The sequence below is a fragment of the Anabrus simplex genome, chromosome 14, assembly GCF_040414725.1.
Source record: "Anabrus simplex isolate iqAnaSimp1 chromosome 14, ASM4041472v1, whole genome shotgun sequence".
In the NCBI taxonomy this organism is placed as follows: domain Eukaryota; kingdom Metazoa; phylum Arthropoda; class Insecta; order Orthoptera; family Tettigoniidae; genus Anabrus; species Anabrus simplex.
Genome location: NC_090278.1, coordinates 90,476,374 through 90,495,267, shown reverse-complemented (window position 1 = coordinate 90,495,267; position 18,894 = coordinate 90,476,374). Strand labels below are relative to the sequence as shown.

General features: G+C 40.2%; 1 protein-coding gene across 2 annotated transcripts in view; it reads left to right on the top strand.

Moving 5' to 3' along the window:
- faf (ubiquitin carboxyl-terminal hydrolase-like faf) overlaps window positions 1-18,894 on the top strand; it is a 299,786-nt gene that overhangs the window by 226,436 nt on the left and 54,456 nt on the right. For both annotated transcript variants that reach the window (XM_067158104.2, XM_067158103.2), the window contains exons 29-36: window positions 833-1,006; window positions 9,351-9,492; window positions 10,388-10,541; window positions 10,625-10,775; window positions 14,261-14,378; window positions 14,473-14,605; window positions 14,695-14,873; window positions 16,195-16,391. In XM_067158104.2, the coding sequence (XP_067014205.2) occupies window positions 833-1,006; window positions 9,351-9,492; window positions 10,388-10,541; window positions 10,625-10,775; window positions 14,261-14,378; window positions 14,473-14,605; window positions 14,695-14,873; window positions 16,195-16,391 (1,248 nt within the window). The remainder of the gene's footprint in view (window positions 1-832; window positions 1,007-9,350; window positions 9,493-10,387; window positions 10,542-10,624; window positions 10,776-14,260; window positions 14,379-14,472; window positions 14,606-14,694; window positions 14,874-16,194; window positions 16,392-18,894) is intronic.

Below are 18,894 nucleotides of genomic sequence, written 5' to 3'. Positions count from 1 at the left end.
AGGATCATTAAACTGCTCAGCACATATCATATTGGTGATAAAAGTGAAGTGACAGTGGTACCTTCAAAATACCTGAATCATCCGGCAGCAGCCAAATCTGATCTTGGATTACACGAAGGTCATGGGTGGAGTTAACAGGACAGATCATTAGTTGTATGATACCAGTGGTGGTACAGGAAGACCTTTTGGATGTTGAAGGTCTGCATTGTCAGTTTGGATTTCTTGTAACCCTGATCTCGTTTCTCCTGCATGAATTCCTGCATCAGTTTTCTTCATTATTCTTGTCTTAATTATTCTGAAAGCTTTTCTTATTGTACAGGCATTCTTAAACCTTTCTTTTGTCATTCCACCAATGTCATATGTAACACTCAGAATTGCTGAACTTTTTCACAACCTGTACATCATTTGTTTGCTTAAATTTGTGTAAACTCTGCAATTTCAAATGTACAGTATATCATACCTTCTCCTCTCTCCTTCATTCAATTCCTGGTATACTTTTTATTTATTTGTTTGTTTGTTTATTTATTTATTTATTTATTTATTTATTTATTTATTTATTTATTTATTCATTCATTCATTCCAAGTATTGTCACAGTGAGCTATTAGCTAGTTTGAGGGAGGGACTGCCCGTGATGGCTTCAAAATTAATGGTTAATTTGTAATATTAATATTATAGCTGCAACGAAACAAGTCTGTCAAAACAATATTGGTACTGGAGATAATTAACAATTATACTTAAATGTTGCAATAATAATGAATACATTTCTATATATTACACAATTTCTTAAAGGTAGGCAGAATGAAAACAAAAGCTGTCCCTTGTTTCATACAGGTTACAGGGCGAGCCTGTGAATCTTCGCGAGCAGCAGGATGCTGTTGAGTTCTTCATGAGTCTTGTGGAGAGTATAGATGAGGCCTTGAAAGCTCTTACCCAAGAACAGATCATGAGCAAGATCTTGGGAGGATCTTACTCGGATCAGAAAATCTGCAAGGGCTGTCCTCACAGGTGGGTGTGATGTCTTTACAGTATTTAAATGTGAATGGAAAAAATAATTGTAAACTTTAACCTTTCCTATTAACAAAAATCTGAAGGTTATTTAGAAACAAAGTTCACTTTGCATTTATTTATCATTTGGCAAGTTGTAGAGACCATTTGCTAACAATTAAATCACATTTATGCAATGTTCTCTTGGTTTACAGTACCTCGTCTTGAGCTGTGGTCTTTCATTATAATATGCACTTGTCTGACACACACTTTGTGTAGTTCTGTTTTGTAATTGTAGGCAATCATTCTATGACTCTTATCGTGATAATTATTTTAAAAATCTCCACCATCTGCAAATGTTCAGAATTTGGAATGTATAAAATTACCTCAGTTTTCAGTATTTTGGAGGTTTTGTTGCAGCAGTAAGTATTTCTAAGCCATTTGTGGTTGCTATTCGATTTAATATTGAAGTATTAATACAGTAGAACCTTGATTATACATTCCCGGAAACTACGTTTTCCTGTATTATTCATTCAAATTACGTGGTCCTGCGAGCATCCTAATTAAATCTCGTGAAAATCCTGCATTATCCGTTCCTCAACGAAACTATTTCCCAGATCAACCATCCAGAAATTTTAGTCCCATCAACGCTAAATCCTCGATCACGCGTTTTTTCAAGAAACTGTACGTCAGGAAAGGACGGCTCCAGCATACTTACAGATCTTGGTGTTAACGTCCCGTCATTGCGGTAATTTGAGGAAGTACTGTACTGGAAAAGTGATTGACGGTGAACTTGGATAAGGGACCATCTTAGCATTGCATTCAGGTGGTATTATTTAGAGAATCCCCAGAAATCATAAAGCAGAGTGTGTTCACTAGTGTTGGCTACTGAATGCATGATTCGAAGCAGTGTACCGATTCATTCAAGTGTCCGAGTGAATCGATTCACAGGAACGGCGAGCTCACGGCACACGATTCAGCTTGCTCCCAGCTGACAGTGCTGAGTGGTGCACTCACTGGATGTTGACGGGGAGCCGAGCTTCCGCTGCAGCGAGACAGTGAATCATGGCACATCGAAAGAATCGTGAATGAGCGCGGCTCAGTGAGACACATGATACACACGGGTCCTTATCGGCTCATTGGACACGCGGAGAGCCGAGCTTCCGCTGCAGCGAGACAGTGAATCATGGCACATCGAAAGAATCGTGAACAAGCGCGGCTCAGTGAGACACATGATACACACGGCTCCTTATCGGCTCACTGGATACGTGGAGAGCCGAGCTTCCGCTGCAGCGAGACATACAGTGAGCCATGCTACACTGAAAGAATCGTATGCTATAATGGCCTCTCGAGCTCAGCTCATTTGAAAATAATACCCATTTGCATTCACTGTCCTCTTCATACAGGGAGGTTTAAATAATAGATAGATTTATTTGCAGTGTTAAAAAGGTAGTCACAACATAATTCTGAAGTAGCTAGTAAGTAGGTAGGCTCTTAGGTTATATTATTTATTAGTTTAATGAATCTTAGTATTATAACTTAGTTGACATTTGACAATTAAACTCGACTCTAGCCTGCCCTATGACTATGAGTTATGCTCATGACCACTCAAAAGTACCTGTTTTATATTGGGAAGAACGGCTCAGTATCTCTCAGTTCATATGTCACATCGTTGCACAAGACTTCAATCATATGTGGACAGACACAATAACAGTATGTTGAATCAGAAAAGCAGCGGGCTACTGTACATCTCGGGTAGCCTATACAAAATATGACGATTTAAAAAAATCCTCAGCTGATAGAAAAATACTTTTTTTTTTTTTAAATGACTGAGCGAGTTGTCGTGCGGTTAATATCGCGTGGCTATGCACTTGCATTTGGGGGATGGTGGGTTCGAATCCCACCATCGGCAGCCGTTAAGATGGTTTTTCCGTAGTTTCCCCATTTTCACACCAGGAAAAGCTGGAACTGTACCTTAATTCAGGCCATGGCTGCTACCTTCCTAACCTTTCCCACCCTGCGTCGCTGGAAACCTTCGATGTATTAGAGTGACTAGCATTTTTTCTAAGAAAGGAGGTCATAGAATGAAGACCAGATGGCAGCTGTGAACACTGAATGCTGTTGCTGCTGTCTTACCAGCACATACTGCACAGATGCAGTAGGAGCGGTGACCAATGAGCCTTGAATCGGATCACTGTATCGATTCAGTAACGTGAACGGAATCAAATGAATCGATTCAGTAAAATGAATCGAATGTCCCATCACTAGTGTTCACAACAGTTGGAAGGAGACAGAGCGCATTTAGACAGCTCTACTTGAAGACTGAACGAGTTTCGTCAAATGTTCATACTTGCAAAACGTCTACATTATGTCCAGAGTTAGATGTTTATATATTCCCCCCCCCCCCCCCCCCGAGTGTATCGTCAAACAGGTTTTCGGCATTTTCCTCGGGGCACTGTATAGTCACTGGGCTTTTAGGCAGGAATCAAAACTGCTCCTTAAGTAACACAAATTTAATATTTTATTTTAATGTTATCGTATACAATTGTTATCGTCCTCATGTAAGACTGGGAATTTCACGTTTTTTTGTTAAAATGATATAAAAACCGCCGTCATTTTATTTGTGCACGTTACATCTAAAAACTTTGTATCATTTCACACTCGTACTGACTTGTACAGCGAGCACGCTTTTCAGCTGAGCTCAAGGTCACAAACAATTGTAATTTCGGAAGTGTTAGCGATATTTTTTCTCTTTCCAATTTGATTGTGATTAGTGACAGGCAGAATTGAATGTAATGCGTTCAAGAACTTGAAGATCGATACTTTCATTCGAAACCAAATTCTCTAGTTCAACATAACCTTTAAAAGTCGATGTTGGCCTAATTTACGGGGTACAAGACTTCCATAAACTGACTACGAACAGTATACCAGTGACCAAATTATAGTGGAACATTTAAAAAAAAAAAAAGATTTTGCCATCATGTTGAGCGCTTTTGTATCTAATGTACTTTGTTTTATTACATTAGAGAATTAAATACTACTTGTGGTCGATTGTTGTTTGGCTTGGCGTTATGGGTATTAGATTTGTCTAAGAGTTTGGCTGATAAAAGTTGCTGAACTGAAAGAAGTTATCTGAGGAAACTGATGAAGTTTCCCTAGTAAAACTGAATGTTAAGTGTTGAGATTTTTAAGTCGCGTACCGGTAATTAATGTTTGAAGCCAGCCCCGCGGTTTAACTTGCCTGCCTCTCACCCGGAGAACCTGAGTTCGAATACCGGCCAGGTCAGGCATTTTTACCTGGATATAAGGGCTAATACAGCGAACTCAAAACAGTAGTGTTGGCAATAAACAGAGAGGGATGACCAGTGAAAATCGTGCTAGGAAGCCATCCACTAAAATGTGTGGAAAGCTTTACACCTCGGCAGTGTAATATCTCGAGATGCACTAGCAACAAAGGAGGTGACAAATAGAGTGCAGAAGAGCTCTCACTTTTACCAGCAAGTACGAACACTCCTCTGGGATCCCGAAGTGCCAACAAAATCAAAGCTGGTGATGTTCAATCAGTACTTCATACCAATCTTAACCTATGGTATTGAAACCTGTACCCTCACTAAGAAAGACTAGGCATCCGAGATGAAGTTCCTTAGCTCCACAATTCAAAAAACCAAACTGGACAAGTTGAGGAATGATGTGGTAAGGAAGGAAGCTGGGGGATTGTTACATCATTGTTAGATCGGATCACCATGTCCAGACAGGTAGTTTGAGCATGTAATGAGGATGGAGCCAACAAGGACAGCATACGTTAACTTGGAGCGACATGTGGCAGGGAAACGGATGGTGAGAAGACCAAGAACCCACTGGATGGACATCGTAAAGATGGACATTGCAGATCGGGGAAGGACACTGGAGAACGTCATTAACAACAGAACGTATCTCAATAAGACAGAATGGAAGAGGCTTGCCAGGAGTACCTGGGAAACTGGAACTGATGATGGTGGTGGTGGTGGTGGTGGTGGTGGTGGTGAGGGCTGATTCCAGGTTCACTCATTCTACGATTACCTTTAATTGAGGAGCTATTTAATTTTTTATTTAAAGATAAAAACTTCATTGTTCCGTATTGAAATTATCGATGTTAAAAATTAAATAATTGAAAAGGAGGTTCAACCTATTCAATACTTAAAAGAAAGAAATGCAGTAATCACATTCCTATTTAAATGGGACCGGTTTCGACCTTAGTCCAGGTCATCATCAGCCATAAAAACATGTACAATGTTTATGAATATTGGAGGTCAGTTTCACACTTTGATAGGCACAAAGACACGACACCACATTCTGTCATGCACAAAGTCACAACACTATCAACTAATATACGAAGATCAAAAATAACTTGAAGTCGCAGACGAATAGATTTGTAGTAGAAAGCCGCCAGCTCCTGGTGATCAGCGCGGCACATTCATGGTCATGCGCTGCGGTCGAACGCCAAAGTAGAGTGGAGAATGTTTTGAAGGTCTAGAATTTGTCACGGTCTAGAGCACCAGGAATAACGGCCAAGAGGATTCGTCATACTGACCCTGCGTCACCTCGTAATCTGCAGGCCTTTGGACTGCGGGCGATCGCTTGGTAGGCAGAAGGCCCATTGGGGCTGTAGTTTGGTTTGGTTTGGTTTTGGGGTGTTTTTAAGATTACAAGTACGCATATTTCATTTTTGTGATGTTTAGCCAAATTGTTGTTGGTTCATTCGTTCCCGGATTTTCCGTTTTCCCGTGTTGTACTTTTTTCTCCCATGGTCCGTCCAAAAACGAGAATAGAGGTTCCACTGTAGTAATCATATAAATAAAATTATCTCTAAGTCATGTTTCCACAAACATGAACAGATCCAGTTTAAATATTGGAGATGAAGAAATTAGTGCAAATCAAGAAAAACTTTACATTAGGCACTGAATGTGATTGCTAGACCTCGAAATTATAGGCATGAGAGAATCACGATTCAGATGCCTAAAACTGGTTATAAAAATACTAAATGAGGCATGAAAAAATATGCTTTAAAAATGTAACTATTAATGTTAAATTTTACAGTGTAAATGACATAAGTTTCATTCATAATGTTAGCAGTGCAGTGATTTTGCATCGTGAGAAGAATTATAGTAAAATTCACATTTGCTGTATGAACAAATTTCCATTGCACACACTATGGGCTATGGACAACTGCAGATTTATTTTATTCTTTTGTGATTAAATTTGATATGCGACTTTTTCCCCTGATAAACTTGAAAAGCAGTAGTATGAATATTTTATAGTACTTGCTCAGTTATAACCGTATTTGCTCACATATAACTCACTTTTTTGACCGAAAATAAGTGTGAACATTTTTGATGTATGTGTCATCTTCATCATCATTTCATCCTCATCATGATGTGCAGGTCGCCTACAGGTGTCAAATCAAAAGACCTGCACCTGGCGAGCCGAATATGTCCTCGGACACTGCCGGCACAAAAAGCCATACGCCATTTCATACTACTGCGCTACTGTAATACGGATCCTAGATGGCAAGAAAAAATACTGTAGCGAAAAGTGCTCACAATCAAAACAATAAACTGAACCTGTGTGTGGTGACAGCCAACAATGCCAATTGTGTCTAACAATAGCAGGCGCGTAGTGGACACTTCCGGGTGGTTTCAAACTGCACCGTGCACTTTAACTGTCGCAAACGTTTAAAAAAATAATCCTGGAATGGTGCCAGACCATCGGGCGTTCCGGACTGTCGGATGCCAGACTAATGGAATTTTACTGTAATAAATTTCAGTCAACTCTCAGTGATCAGCCACTTAAAACCTGGCAGCTTCTGGCAGCATCATCCACAACATAAACTTTGAAGAACTGGTGAACGGCGGGGGGAAAGAAAAAAGCATCCAAAAGTCTTTCTAAAAACAAAGCTGGTTTCCTTTCAATGACGCCTCGCCTGAGCCATCTATGACAGCTGATGGCCGAGGTGTTGAGGATTCGACCAGTCTTTGAATTTAGCACTCGACATAAATACATACACTATGTGATCAGAAATATCCAGACACCCCCAAAACATACGTTTTTCATCTAAATGCATTATGCTGCCACCTACTGCCAGGTGCTCCATAGCAGCGACCTCAGTAGTCATTAGACATCGTGAGAGAGCAGAATGGGGCGCTCTGCGGAACTCACAGACTTCGAAGGTGGCCAGGTGAGTGGGTGTCACTTGTGTCAGAAGTCTGTACGCGAGATTTCCACACTCCTAAACATCCCTAGGTCCAGTGTTTCTGATGTGATAGTGAAGTGGAAACGTGAAAGGAAACGTACAGCACGAAAGCATACAAGCCGACCTCGTCTGTTGACTGACAAAGACCGCCGACCGTTAAAGAGGATCGTAAAGGGTAATAGGCAGGCATCTATCCAGACCATCACACAGGAATTCCAAACTGCATCAGGATCCACTCCAAGTACAATGACAGTTTGGCGAGAGGTGAGAAAACTTGGATTTCATGGTTGAGCGGCTGCCCATAAGCCACACATCACGCAGGTCATTACCAAACGACGCCTCGCTTGGTGCAAGGAGTGTAAACATTGGATGATTGAACAGTGTTAAAACGTTGTGTAGAGTGAAAAATCACGGTACACGATGTGGCGATCCGATGGCAGGGTGTGGGTATGGCGAATGCCCGATGAACGATATCTGCCAGCGTGTGTAGTGCCAACAGTAAAATTTGGAGGCGGTGGTGTTATGGTGTGCTCATGCTTTTCATGGAGGGGGCTTGCACCCCTTGTTGTTTTGCGTGGCACTATCACAGCACAGACCTACATTGATGTTTTAAGCACCTTCTTGCTTCCCTCTGTTGAAGAGCACTTCGGGGATCCTATAGAACACCTTTGGGATGTTTTGGAACGCCGACTTCATGCCAGGCCTCTCCGACCGACATCGCTACCTCTCCTCAGAGCAGCGCTCCGTGAAGAATGGGCTGCCATTCCCCAAGCAACCTTCCTGCACCTGAATTAACGTATGCCTGCGAGAGTGGAAGCTGTCATCAAGGCTAAACTAGAATCAAGAAAGGGAAAAAAATTTGCCTTTTGCATGGTATGTGGGTGTGATATTAATATTGCACACGGTGAAAGAAACGATTTAAGTGATGAGTTACAGTCGTTTTTGGCATTCAGACTTCGAACATAGGGAATGATCTCCAGGATACAGATAAACCCCTTTTCTTTTCATCAGTGAGAAACTACTTTTGTACTGCCTGTGACTACATCTTCAACAATTTTCCACTAAAGGATGATGAGTTAAAAGCATGCTCAAGTTGCTAGGTTAGACAAAATTAAAGATGCCCAGTTTTCTTCCATTCGTTTTTTCTTGGAAAAGTTTCCTATCATGTTATGCAAGGAAAGTGAAACTACAGATGGGTAATGAATGAGCTTCAGAGGCAGTTCACAGCTCTTCAGTTAGATGACACTTTGGCTGCAAAACAAGATGCTGCAACTGATTCCAGTTGGACACAAACATCAAGAATTCGTGGAGCCGATGGACTTCTTAAGTATAACCAAATTTCTAGAGTAATGCTCTCTATTCTCGCCATACTCCATAGCAATACAGAATGTGAATGTGTTTTCAGCCTTGGGAAGAAAAATTGTTCAGGTCGTCCAAGTCCAATGAAACTGTGGAGTCTTTCTATTTTGAAGACCAGGAGCTCTGGTCCCTGTTATGACAAAACATTTTCTCAAGACTTTTTGCAGGAAGCTGAAAATGTTACTACTATGATTTTAAAGTCGAACTAGCGTGTGATTTGCAGTGTGTATTATATTATTATTATTTCTTGTCTGTGTTACGTTAAACGAGTTTTATTGTGTAAAACCTTTCTCAATTATCGCATATCTGCTTAACTAATCAAGGAAGTCCTGTCGTGTATGCTCGAGCCTAATATTCACCATGCCTGCTGCTGTTTCACTTAAACAGATTCACAACTAAGTATTTTTTTTATTTTCCACCTTGCCTATACTCTAAATTGCTTAAGGCAACTTATTGGTTAAAGGTACATTCATCTAAACAGTGTTATGTGGCTGAAGATGTTGATAATATACAAAACATGTACCACTTTTAACCAATAAGATGCCTTAAGTAATTTAGTGTATCAACAAGCTGGAAAATAAGAAAATACTTAGCTGTGAAGCCAAGGTATGTCGAAAATTGTTAGATTTTTTGTCGCGCGTCAGTTTTACTGATAGCCCTTTTCAGACGTTGGCAGGTATGGTGGTGTATTAAAGAACTAACTGCTGAAATTTTCAAGTACAATGTAAGATTCCATAAACATAATTAGTGAATTGGTTTGGTTTGTCTGTTGTCCAGGTACTCGAAGGAGGAACCCTTCAGCGTCATCAGTGTAGACATCCGTAACCACAGTACCTTGGTGGACTCGCTAGAACAGTACGTCAAGGGCGAACTTCTGGAAGGTGCGGATGCCTATCACTGTGAAAAGTGTAATAAGAAGGTAAGTCCAGTGAAAGTCAACATGTTTCCTTGCTGTATTTCTTGTACTATGACGTACATACAGTACATGAATTATAACATTTTAGAAGATTTAGGAAATATTTTATTAAAATGCTGAATGTTCTACTGAAACTGATTGACAGCTTTGTAGAGCACTTTCGAGTGGTTAGATCTATGTACAGTTACTGGCATGTCAAAGAACAATTTTTCAGAATAAAATTTCAGCACCTCCATCACTTGTTTTGTGTAATGGACACCAAACACACAGCATTAATACTGTCATCAATAGTAGTATATTTTTGGAGGGGGGAGAGAGATAATTGGTGATGTGATGGTTGCAAACACTCGGAATTGAGTAGGTGTATCTTCCAAACTAAGCAGCTCTTCATCCGTCAGTCTAAAGGTGACTGTAAAGCCCAATGTGGGAGGCAAATAATTACAGGCATTTCCAATAGGGGGACCTAGAGTCCATCTTTTCCTTCTCAGCAAACCATTTTCTTTTCTACATTGCCTTTTGGCACTTGCTCATTGTTGGCGGTTTTCTTCAAAATGCTGCATATTATAATGGACTAATGATACCCAGAATGAACGGTCCAGAGCTGAGATGTCCCAGTGACCAATATCAAGTGTTGCACATCTTCATGTTGGCCATGATCACATTCTTACATTGCTTCCTCTGACCTCCAACACAGCACTTATCCACTGCTGACTCAAAGTTAAACGCATGTTTGGGAAGGCGAGTGTTGAGCGTGCAGACTACGTTGCCTGTCCTCCAGAACTAGTGTCTTGTAATCGTGACATGTATGCAGGTGGGTTTTCTTTCAATACCATCAGTGATGTATGAAAGGATTAGCTGCTCATCTTTGTGTTGTATTCTGTAATATTTCTTATTTCAGGTGGTGACTGTGAAGCGGTTGTGTGTTAAAAAACTCCCTCCCATTCTTGCCATTCAGTTGAAAAGGTTTGAATACGATTTCGAGCGTGTGTGTGCCATCAAGTTTAACGATTATTTTGAGTTTCCCCGAGATTTGGACATGGATCCTTACACGGGTGAGTGTCTGGAAAGATAAGCTTGATTAGTGCCATGTACGTTCTCTTATCAATGAAGTCATATGAATACATGTTCATTTCAGTGTCGGGACTGGCAAAACTGGAAGGGGAGATGATAGACTGCGACTATGATGAGATCTCTAAGGACATCTGTACCAAATACCAGCTGACAGGCATCGTAGTGCATAGTGGGCAGGCCAGCGGAGGTCACTACTATTCATACATCTTGCACAGGTATAATTTCTTATTTATGAGATTAGTTACATAATCTCATATTATTAAATTATGATCTTACTTCTAATAGCGACACCCAACAGTGCCTCACTATTTTAATTACCTTATTTAGAGGTTGAAAAAGAATGGAAATAATTCGATAAGTAACAAATCAAATCACTTATATGGTATGTGGCAAAATTATCGTTAGTCTCCTGCTCATATTTCCTTAGCCGTGAAGTATTTATTGTATATAATAGTTTCACATATTTTGAATTCAGTGTTGTGTTGATTTTTACAATTGTAGTTCTCAGAATGCAGGAAAGATTGTTTTTTGCGGAATATTATTTCCGGTCATAGAGTTAGGATGGGCAGAGTTTTCTTCACGTCAGAGAACAGTATGAGGAGCAATTTTAATAAGGTGCCACCAAATAACAGAACAGTGTTCTCTGTCGTTGACAAGTTCCACCATATTGGATCAGTCTTACGTCAGTGAAAGGGGACAACAGAGTGCCCAAGAACTGTCACCACATACTAGAATCATGGACGACTTCAACAAGTGTTACAGTCCCCGAAAGCGTAATGTACGATGAACATTGCTGAAACTCTGTTTGAGCGATGCATCTGTTCAGCGGATGTTCAAAGGTAGTCTAAAGGGACCTCATTATTTCCCCATTCATGAGAGATTTGTGCATATTTTGTCTCACTGTTGGCCGTGCAGTTAGGAGTGCAGCTGTGGGCTTGCATTCTGGAGATAGTGGGTTCGAACCCCTCTGTTGGCACCCCTGAAGATGGTTTTCCGTGTTTTCCAGTTTTCACACCAGGCAGATGTTGGGGCTGTACCTTAATGAAGGCCACGGCTGCTTTCTTCTCATTCCTGGTCCTTTCCTATCCCATCATCATCATGAGACCTATACTTGGGGACAAAACATGACATCGCCTCACACCACTATTCTCCAGCGGCAGCCTGGTGTCTGTTAACAGCTTGTAGGATTTACTGCGTCTACTGTAGCGAGAGTTGCCAAATAGTCTACTGCACTCAACATGAAGGAAGGGTAAAGACTGAATAGTGTTACAGAAAGTGGTTTGGCAACCTCTCCAGACCAAACAAGGATCAGTTAGAACTCATTAACTCAGCAGAGTGCAGGGTGTGATTGACTGGTGGCTTCCAACTCGCTTCAAGGAACTGAGGCAGTCATGTTCTGTCCCCAAGTATGTCTGTGTTAATGAGACATAAAGATAATTCTAAAAGGAAAGAATTTGCCCTCCAGTGACATTGGATGCAGTAAGATGGAGCTATAACCCATACTGTGGGACAGTCTCTTACCCTTCTGCAATAATATTTTCGAAATTGCCTGATTTGTTGTGGAATGCCATTCCCCTTCCCTTCATGTTCCCCAGATCTCGTAGCCCCAGATGTCTACATATGTCGAAAGAATCTGTTTTCAAGGCAGACGACCCACTTCCAATTACTCCCAAATTACACTGGAAGATGTCATTTTCTGAGTCCTTATAGCAACCTTTGTTCATCAGCATGTTCAGTAATGTTCAGAAATATTATGAACAATGTGTGCCACATTTTAGTGTCGATTTCGCTTCATACAGTAAAAAGAAAAAAGTTAATTGAAACGCACAATAGAATAAACCTAATGACAGATAAGAATCAGAAGAGGAAGCAACAGATAGATGAGAACAGAACAAATGTGAAAAAACAAAGTACAATGACGGTCTTCACATCTTCGTTCACTGCTGTCTTGAAAATCGATGAGTTCTCTTCTCGTCGATCCCAGGTCATCTATATCCATACCTTCTCAACCCCCCCAACAAGCTCGTTTCTGCTTCTCATGTTTATTAGGAGGGCAGACGTCAGCACGTACTTGACAGATCTTGATGTAGGAAGTATAGGATAAGAAGAAAACTGGATAAACCCAAGAAAACAGAAGAAATCTATGGAAATAAAGAGTTTAGTGATTTTATTGTGTGGTCATGTCTGAATAAGGAAATAAATCAAAACCCATGGTGCAACAGCTCCTAAGGGCCAACGCTTACCAAGACACCGCTGCTCCGCCTGAAGTCCTGCAGATTATGAGGAGCCATGTGGTCAGCTCGACAAATCATCTTGGTCATCAATCTTGGCTTTCGAGACCGGGGCTGCTATATTACTGTAAGGTAGCTCCTCGGTTACAATCGCGTAGGCTTGAATGGACCTCGAACAAGCCCTTAGATCTAGGTATAAATCTCTGACCGGGGCCTCCTAGTAAAAGGCAGGCTTGTTACCCCTACACTACAGGGCTGGCATAAGAAGGAAATGCTTTTTAAATTTCTGTGCTACACACATCACAAGAAAACAGCAGAACAGAATTTAATGGAAATCTTTAATGAAGGTCACAGGAGAGGGCACTTCAATATAGGCTATAAATAATTATATTCATTTTGGGCGAAATATTAGTTTAGGAAACGGTCTGAAAATGAATTGTCCAATATCTTCATTAATATTGGTCCTGTCAATAAATGCTACACAAATGTTGTAGAAAGTTAACATTTCAATCTTGTCAACAATACATATTGATCATACAGTGAATAACGGTGATATTTATGAGTTTATATTCCTTATTTATTTCTTGCTTTCTAGCGTTATTAGTGTTCATTATACCAAAGAATCGTGGGTAAATTCTGACATTTTTATCATAGAAAAAGTACTGGCCCCGATACTTGAATATATTTTCTGTTCTGAGCTTGCCATGAGTGGACATATATATGACTGTCTATCTAGCAAAGATGCTGTATCTCTGGATCACACAAATTCTTATAACTACTTGTACTTGACACACTGGACCATTGTACTCGTAGTATTTCAACTATTTGATCTGTGCTGTGGAGGTGCTGATAGAATTGGAACGGAACACAGCAGAGTGGTCTTCGTCGCTGTCAGTTAACAGCGCATTTTGGCACTGAAACTTAGATCATAATCATGCAGTAGTACTTTCTGTGGAAAGTGGGAATCTAAGCCACTTTAAATTTCATTGCTTTTAACCATAACATTCAATCGTACTTTCACTCTAGCCATGAAACCGCTTTTGTTTATTTACCTGAATTGCCTACTGTACATGGCCAACCTTTCAAAGAAAGGTTCAGTACCTAGTTTGATACAAGGATGAATACAGATGGTTTAAAAAAAAAAATGGTACCCAGGACAAACGCAAAAGGAGAAAAGGATTCCAATGATTCATTATAAGTAATGCAAAGGAACAACAAAGTGTCAAATCAAGCTGTATGTAGAAAGATAGTAACATGAATTTTAAACATCCTTGTCCTTTTTTCTGTTTTCATATATGTCCTTGTTCCATCTTTCTGTTGCTCTCTTTTCCCACACTCATGTTAAGTTCAGCGTGGTTTATAGGTATATTTAAGTTTATATTGGTAGGGTTGTGGTGATATTTATTATGTAAAAACAGAAAAATGATCCTTTCACTGTAAGGATAGGAAACTTTCTATTTTTGTTGTAGGCATAATGATGGATCATCAAAATGGTACAAATTTGATGATGGTGATGTCACGGAGTGCAAAATGGACGACGAAGAGGAGATGAAAACGCAGTGTTTTGGGGGTGACTACATGGGGGAAGTGAGTGAAGTGCACAGAAAATTTATTGGTGTTTGTTTCTAGTTCATGATTAACAAAGAGTTGTTAAATGAACCTGATTACTTTGTATTTACAGGTGTTCGATCACATGTTGAAGCGAATGAGTTACAGGCGGCAGAAACGTTGGTGGAATGCGTACATGTTGTTTTATACTAGGTTAGATGTGGAAGGAAATGCCCTTATCAAAAGCTTCAATGAACTGTCTTTGTGTAAGTACTCATTCTTGTTTATTTGAAGTAATCCAAATGTTAGTTTTACCATAACATACAATTAACGAGTTCATTGGTTCCTTTTCCAGCTGACACAAAACTTGGTATCTTGAAGATGCCTCCAGCCATTGAGAGGAGTGTTCGGAAGCAGAACATTAAGTTTATGCACAACAAAAACCAATTCTCAGTGGAATATTTCCAGTTCATTCGCAAGCTGGTGTCGTGCAACAGTCCTCCTGTGAATCGTCAGCACAACACAGATAAACTGGTCAGTATGATTTACTGAAATTACAGAAAATACTAGAAATATAAACTTGCTGGCAGTTTGGCTCTGTAAAAGGTTATAAAGAAGTTAATAATTTGAAATCTCACACCGGTGGCCAATGCCTTTACAGCAGGCATGTCCAGCATGTCAATCACAAATGACTGGTTGATCGCAGAACAATTTTTAGTTGATCGAGAATGCCCGACAGGATTTGGGAATTGACTATTTTTTATAAGTATGCATTTTTTCTTAAAAGGAATAAGGTAAAATAAGTCAGTACGTCCTTGGAACTACTTCTCCGATAGTGTGATTACTATGTGGCTACATGTAAGTGAAAAAAAAGTTATATTTCATTGTGTTGTGTGGATAAAATAGAGAATCCTTCAGACTATAAAGGATAGATGTTATAGATCCTTGAATATTAGTCCTAGCTTCTTGGGAAAGGAGGTTCCTCTTGTTGCAAAGGGAAGACTGTTCTCTTCCGGTGTATGTGCACGTGCGTGCGTGCGCGCGCGCAGTAGTATAACACCCGCGGTATCCCCTGCTTGTCGTAAGAGGTGACTACAAGGGGCTCCAGGGGCTCTTAACTTGGGAGCGTGGGTTGACGACCACTGTGCTCTTAGCTGAGTCCTGGCATTGCTTCCACTTACTTGTACCAGGCTCCTCACTTTCATCTATCCTATCCAAATTTCCTTGGTCAACTCTTGTTTCCGACCCCAGCGGTATTAGAACACTTGAGGCCTAGGGAGTCTTTCATTTTCACGCCCTTCGTGGCCCTTGTCTTACTTTGGCCGATACCTTCTTCTTTCAAAGTGTCTGATCCCTTCCATTTTTTTTCTCTCTGATTAGTGTTATATAGAGGATGATTGCCTAGTTATACTTCCTCTTAAAAACAGTAATCACCACCACCCTTGTGTGTTCAATTGTATTGTAGCTCTCACTTAAGTAATACCATATTTATGCAATTAATACCCGCATATATATATTTTTTTTTTTTAATTGTGGCAAAAAATTGGGGTGCGGGTTTTATTTGAGTCAATGTTGGCATTTTTTTTAAAATCAGCCTTCCTAAAGTTAGGGTGCGGGGATTATTCGCGTAAATACGGTATATGGGCAATAAGCAGCTTCCTTCTTCTTGAGCACCAGTGATGCCCGCTTTGTGTTCTTCTCAAAGTACTGATTTACGCACTCTGCATTTCCTTCGTAATTTATATATTTCTTGTATGATGCAGGTACAGTATAGGAAATGTTCCTAGTTTTGAAGTATTTTTAAGAGACAATAATTTTATGGACAGTAATTTAGTGAAGTCTATTTGCTCTGCAGAGTCCTGAAGGAGAGGAACTTGCCATGCTGAGCGTACAGCTGGCATCCCGGTTTCTTTTCCACACGGGCTTTCACACGAAGAAAAATCTCCGTGGGCCTGCCACGGAGTGGTACGACGTTTTGTGCCATCATCTACGGTCGTCGCGAGCCGTTCGTGCCTGGTTTGCTCACAACATGTTATTTCAGCATCCACATAGGTAATTCCAATATCAATTTTTTTTGTCGTCCTTTCCTGCAAAATTTTAGATTTGTAACATGTTTGAGTATTTTAGTCTGTCACATCAGTATTTGTACTGTGCTGTGGTTGCAATGGAAAACTGACGTGAAAATGTTTCTCCCTTGTGTATCCAGCACAGAACAAAGCTGATTGAGTTACGCATCATGTGATTGTTGACTGCATGGTTGTAACACACTAGTGTTATAGCGAGCTATAACTGTTGGTTATAGCATACAAGATTTTAGAATCTATCAATACATTTAACTTTTTCCATTGTAAAATGTTGGTCATAGCCTTGTTAAAAGCAAGGTTCTTTATTATTCACGTCGCTCACTGGTTCTATATCTCTATGTACTAGCGATAAAATGTAACAATAGAACCTCTTAATTAACTGAAGATAGGACTAATGCATTTATTTTGTTAGAGCAAGGAATGCCTCTCATTTGTGTAGTAACAGATTTTAAAGTGTCAAGACAGGCTATTTTATGACTTGAAAAAAGTGAGCTGGCATAACAAATAAGTTCAGGTGGGATAAAGGTAATTACAGTGCAGACAGACAGCCTTTTAAAACATGAAGTAATGATCAGTGGATTGCAGCTGCAGATTTAGAAATTAAGTATCCAGATGTACCCCATAATGTGTCCAACCAGATCATTCAGCATATGCTCCAGAAATATTTGGAACTTCCTGCTTGGCATCAGAGGATTAGCGGGAGGGTAATATTTTCTGATGAAAGCACCTCCAGGATGGTCAGGTAACAGGTCAGTGAATGTTTGGCAGTACGACCCAAAGTATACCATCGAGACTGAAAAATATCCTGGTAGTGTGATAGTGTGGGATGCATTTAGAGTAGGGAACGGGTATATTTCTTCCCCAAAGAAGTCTCAATGAATGGAAGAATCGGTAGGTATCTAGAAGTTTTGGACGTGAATTTGCAGGATTTTTGGTGTCACTACTTCATGCTCGATGATGTGTGTACTCGTGAACAAAATGGTTTGGTGACAAACATATTCCTGTGCTTGAGTGGGCTAGAACTCGCCTGACTCACTCCATAGAGAATGTTTGGATGTGCATGAAAAATAAAGTTTGACAGGCGCACCCACCAGGCTCGAGGAGCTACAAGAAGTTATGGATGCTCATGGATATTAAAAAGTACCTAAAAAAAAACTGGCAGACTCTATGCCCAAAAGTTTATCGCTTTTACAATATTAATTATAGGAAACGTGACAAATTTCTGAACACAAATACCATCAGACTGTAATTGTTTAAGTGGTATTTTTAGCATTTAAATGTTTGAGATTTCCATTGTGACCCCCTGTTCTGTCACCCCTTTCCTGAATGGGTCTGGGATATTATTATTATTATTATTATTATTATTATTATTATTATTATTATTATTATTATTATTATTATTTATTTATTTATTTAGCTTATGGCAAATTATGCAATATATATCAAATAAAATGACAGTTTGGGTTGTAACAATCTAAAAGGGAAAACAATCATTTAGGCACATGAAACATTCAAAGTTTTATATCTAAATTGTCCAGCTGCTCTTTAGCCATTCTAGAGGCTTGAACAAAGTCTTCCAGCAAACCCAATATGCCGGATACTCTGTTTTTCCGCACCACAGTCACAGTTAGGTGAAGTTCTCATGCCCCACTTATACAGCAGAGCGCCACATTTCCCGTGGCTGGTCCGTACCCTGTTAAGGGCAACGCACGTTTTACGTGGCAGATCAAAACCTGCTTATGCATGTTGGGTATTAAACAGAGGCAGACACTCCTTCGGAGCTACATTGTTCCATTCCTGTCTGCATTCTACTGAGCGTTAAACCCTCCGTTAATCAGTTCTTTCGCTTCGAATATAGGCGGGGAACGTGATTTCAAACGGCCAGATCTATGAATCTTGTCTTCATGTATGGAAAGACTGATGTTCGCTGATATTTTTGTGAACTCTCGGATTAGATTATTAAATCTCCTTATTCTTGGAGGCTCGATATGGCTCAATACGGGTAACCTGAAAAGAGGAGTAGACTTTACTGTACCACTAATGATGCACATTGTCTGATTCAGCTGGGGAGGAGGATAGGAACACCCACCAGAGATAAATAAGACAGGTCATTGTAATTAGAGAGACAGCAGAAAGAAGAAACAAGGACAATCACCACATTTATACGAAGGTCGATGAAATATAGACAGGATTTTTGTTCCTGAACATCAACAGTTGGTAGGACTGGCCCCGCGCTTCTGCTATGCTTAGGCGGGACCGTTAGTAGTGGGGAGAACGTGCTGTTAGATATTTCCCGCCGTTTCGTCAGTAACGCTCACGATGTCGGAGCAACAGGTGCAAACCCCCCCCATTGTGCATCGCATAATTATAAAATTTCTTGCTCGTGAAGGAGTTACAGCAGCGGAAATTTGCCAGATATTGACTGCACAGTTCGATGATCAAACATTGTCAAGGATGCGTGTTTTCCTGGC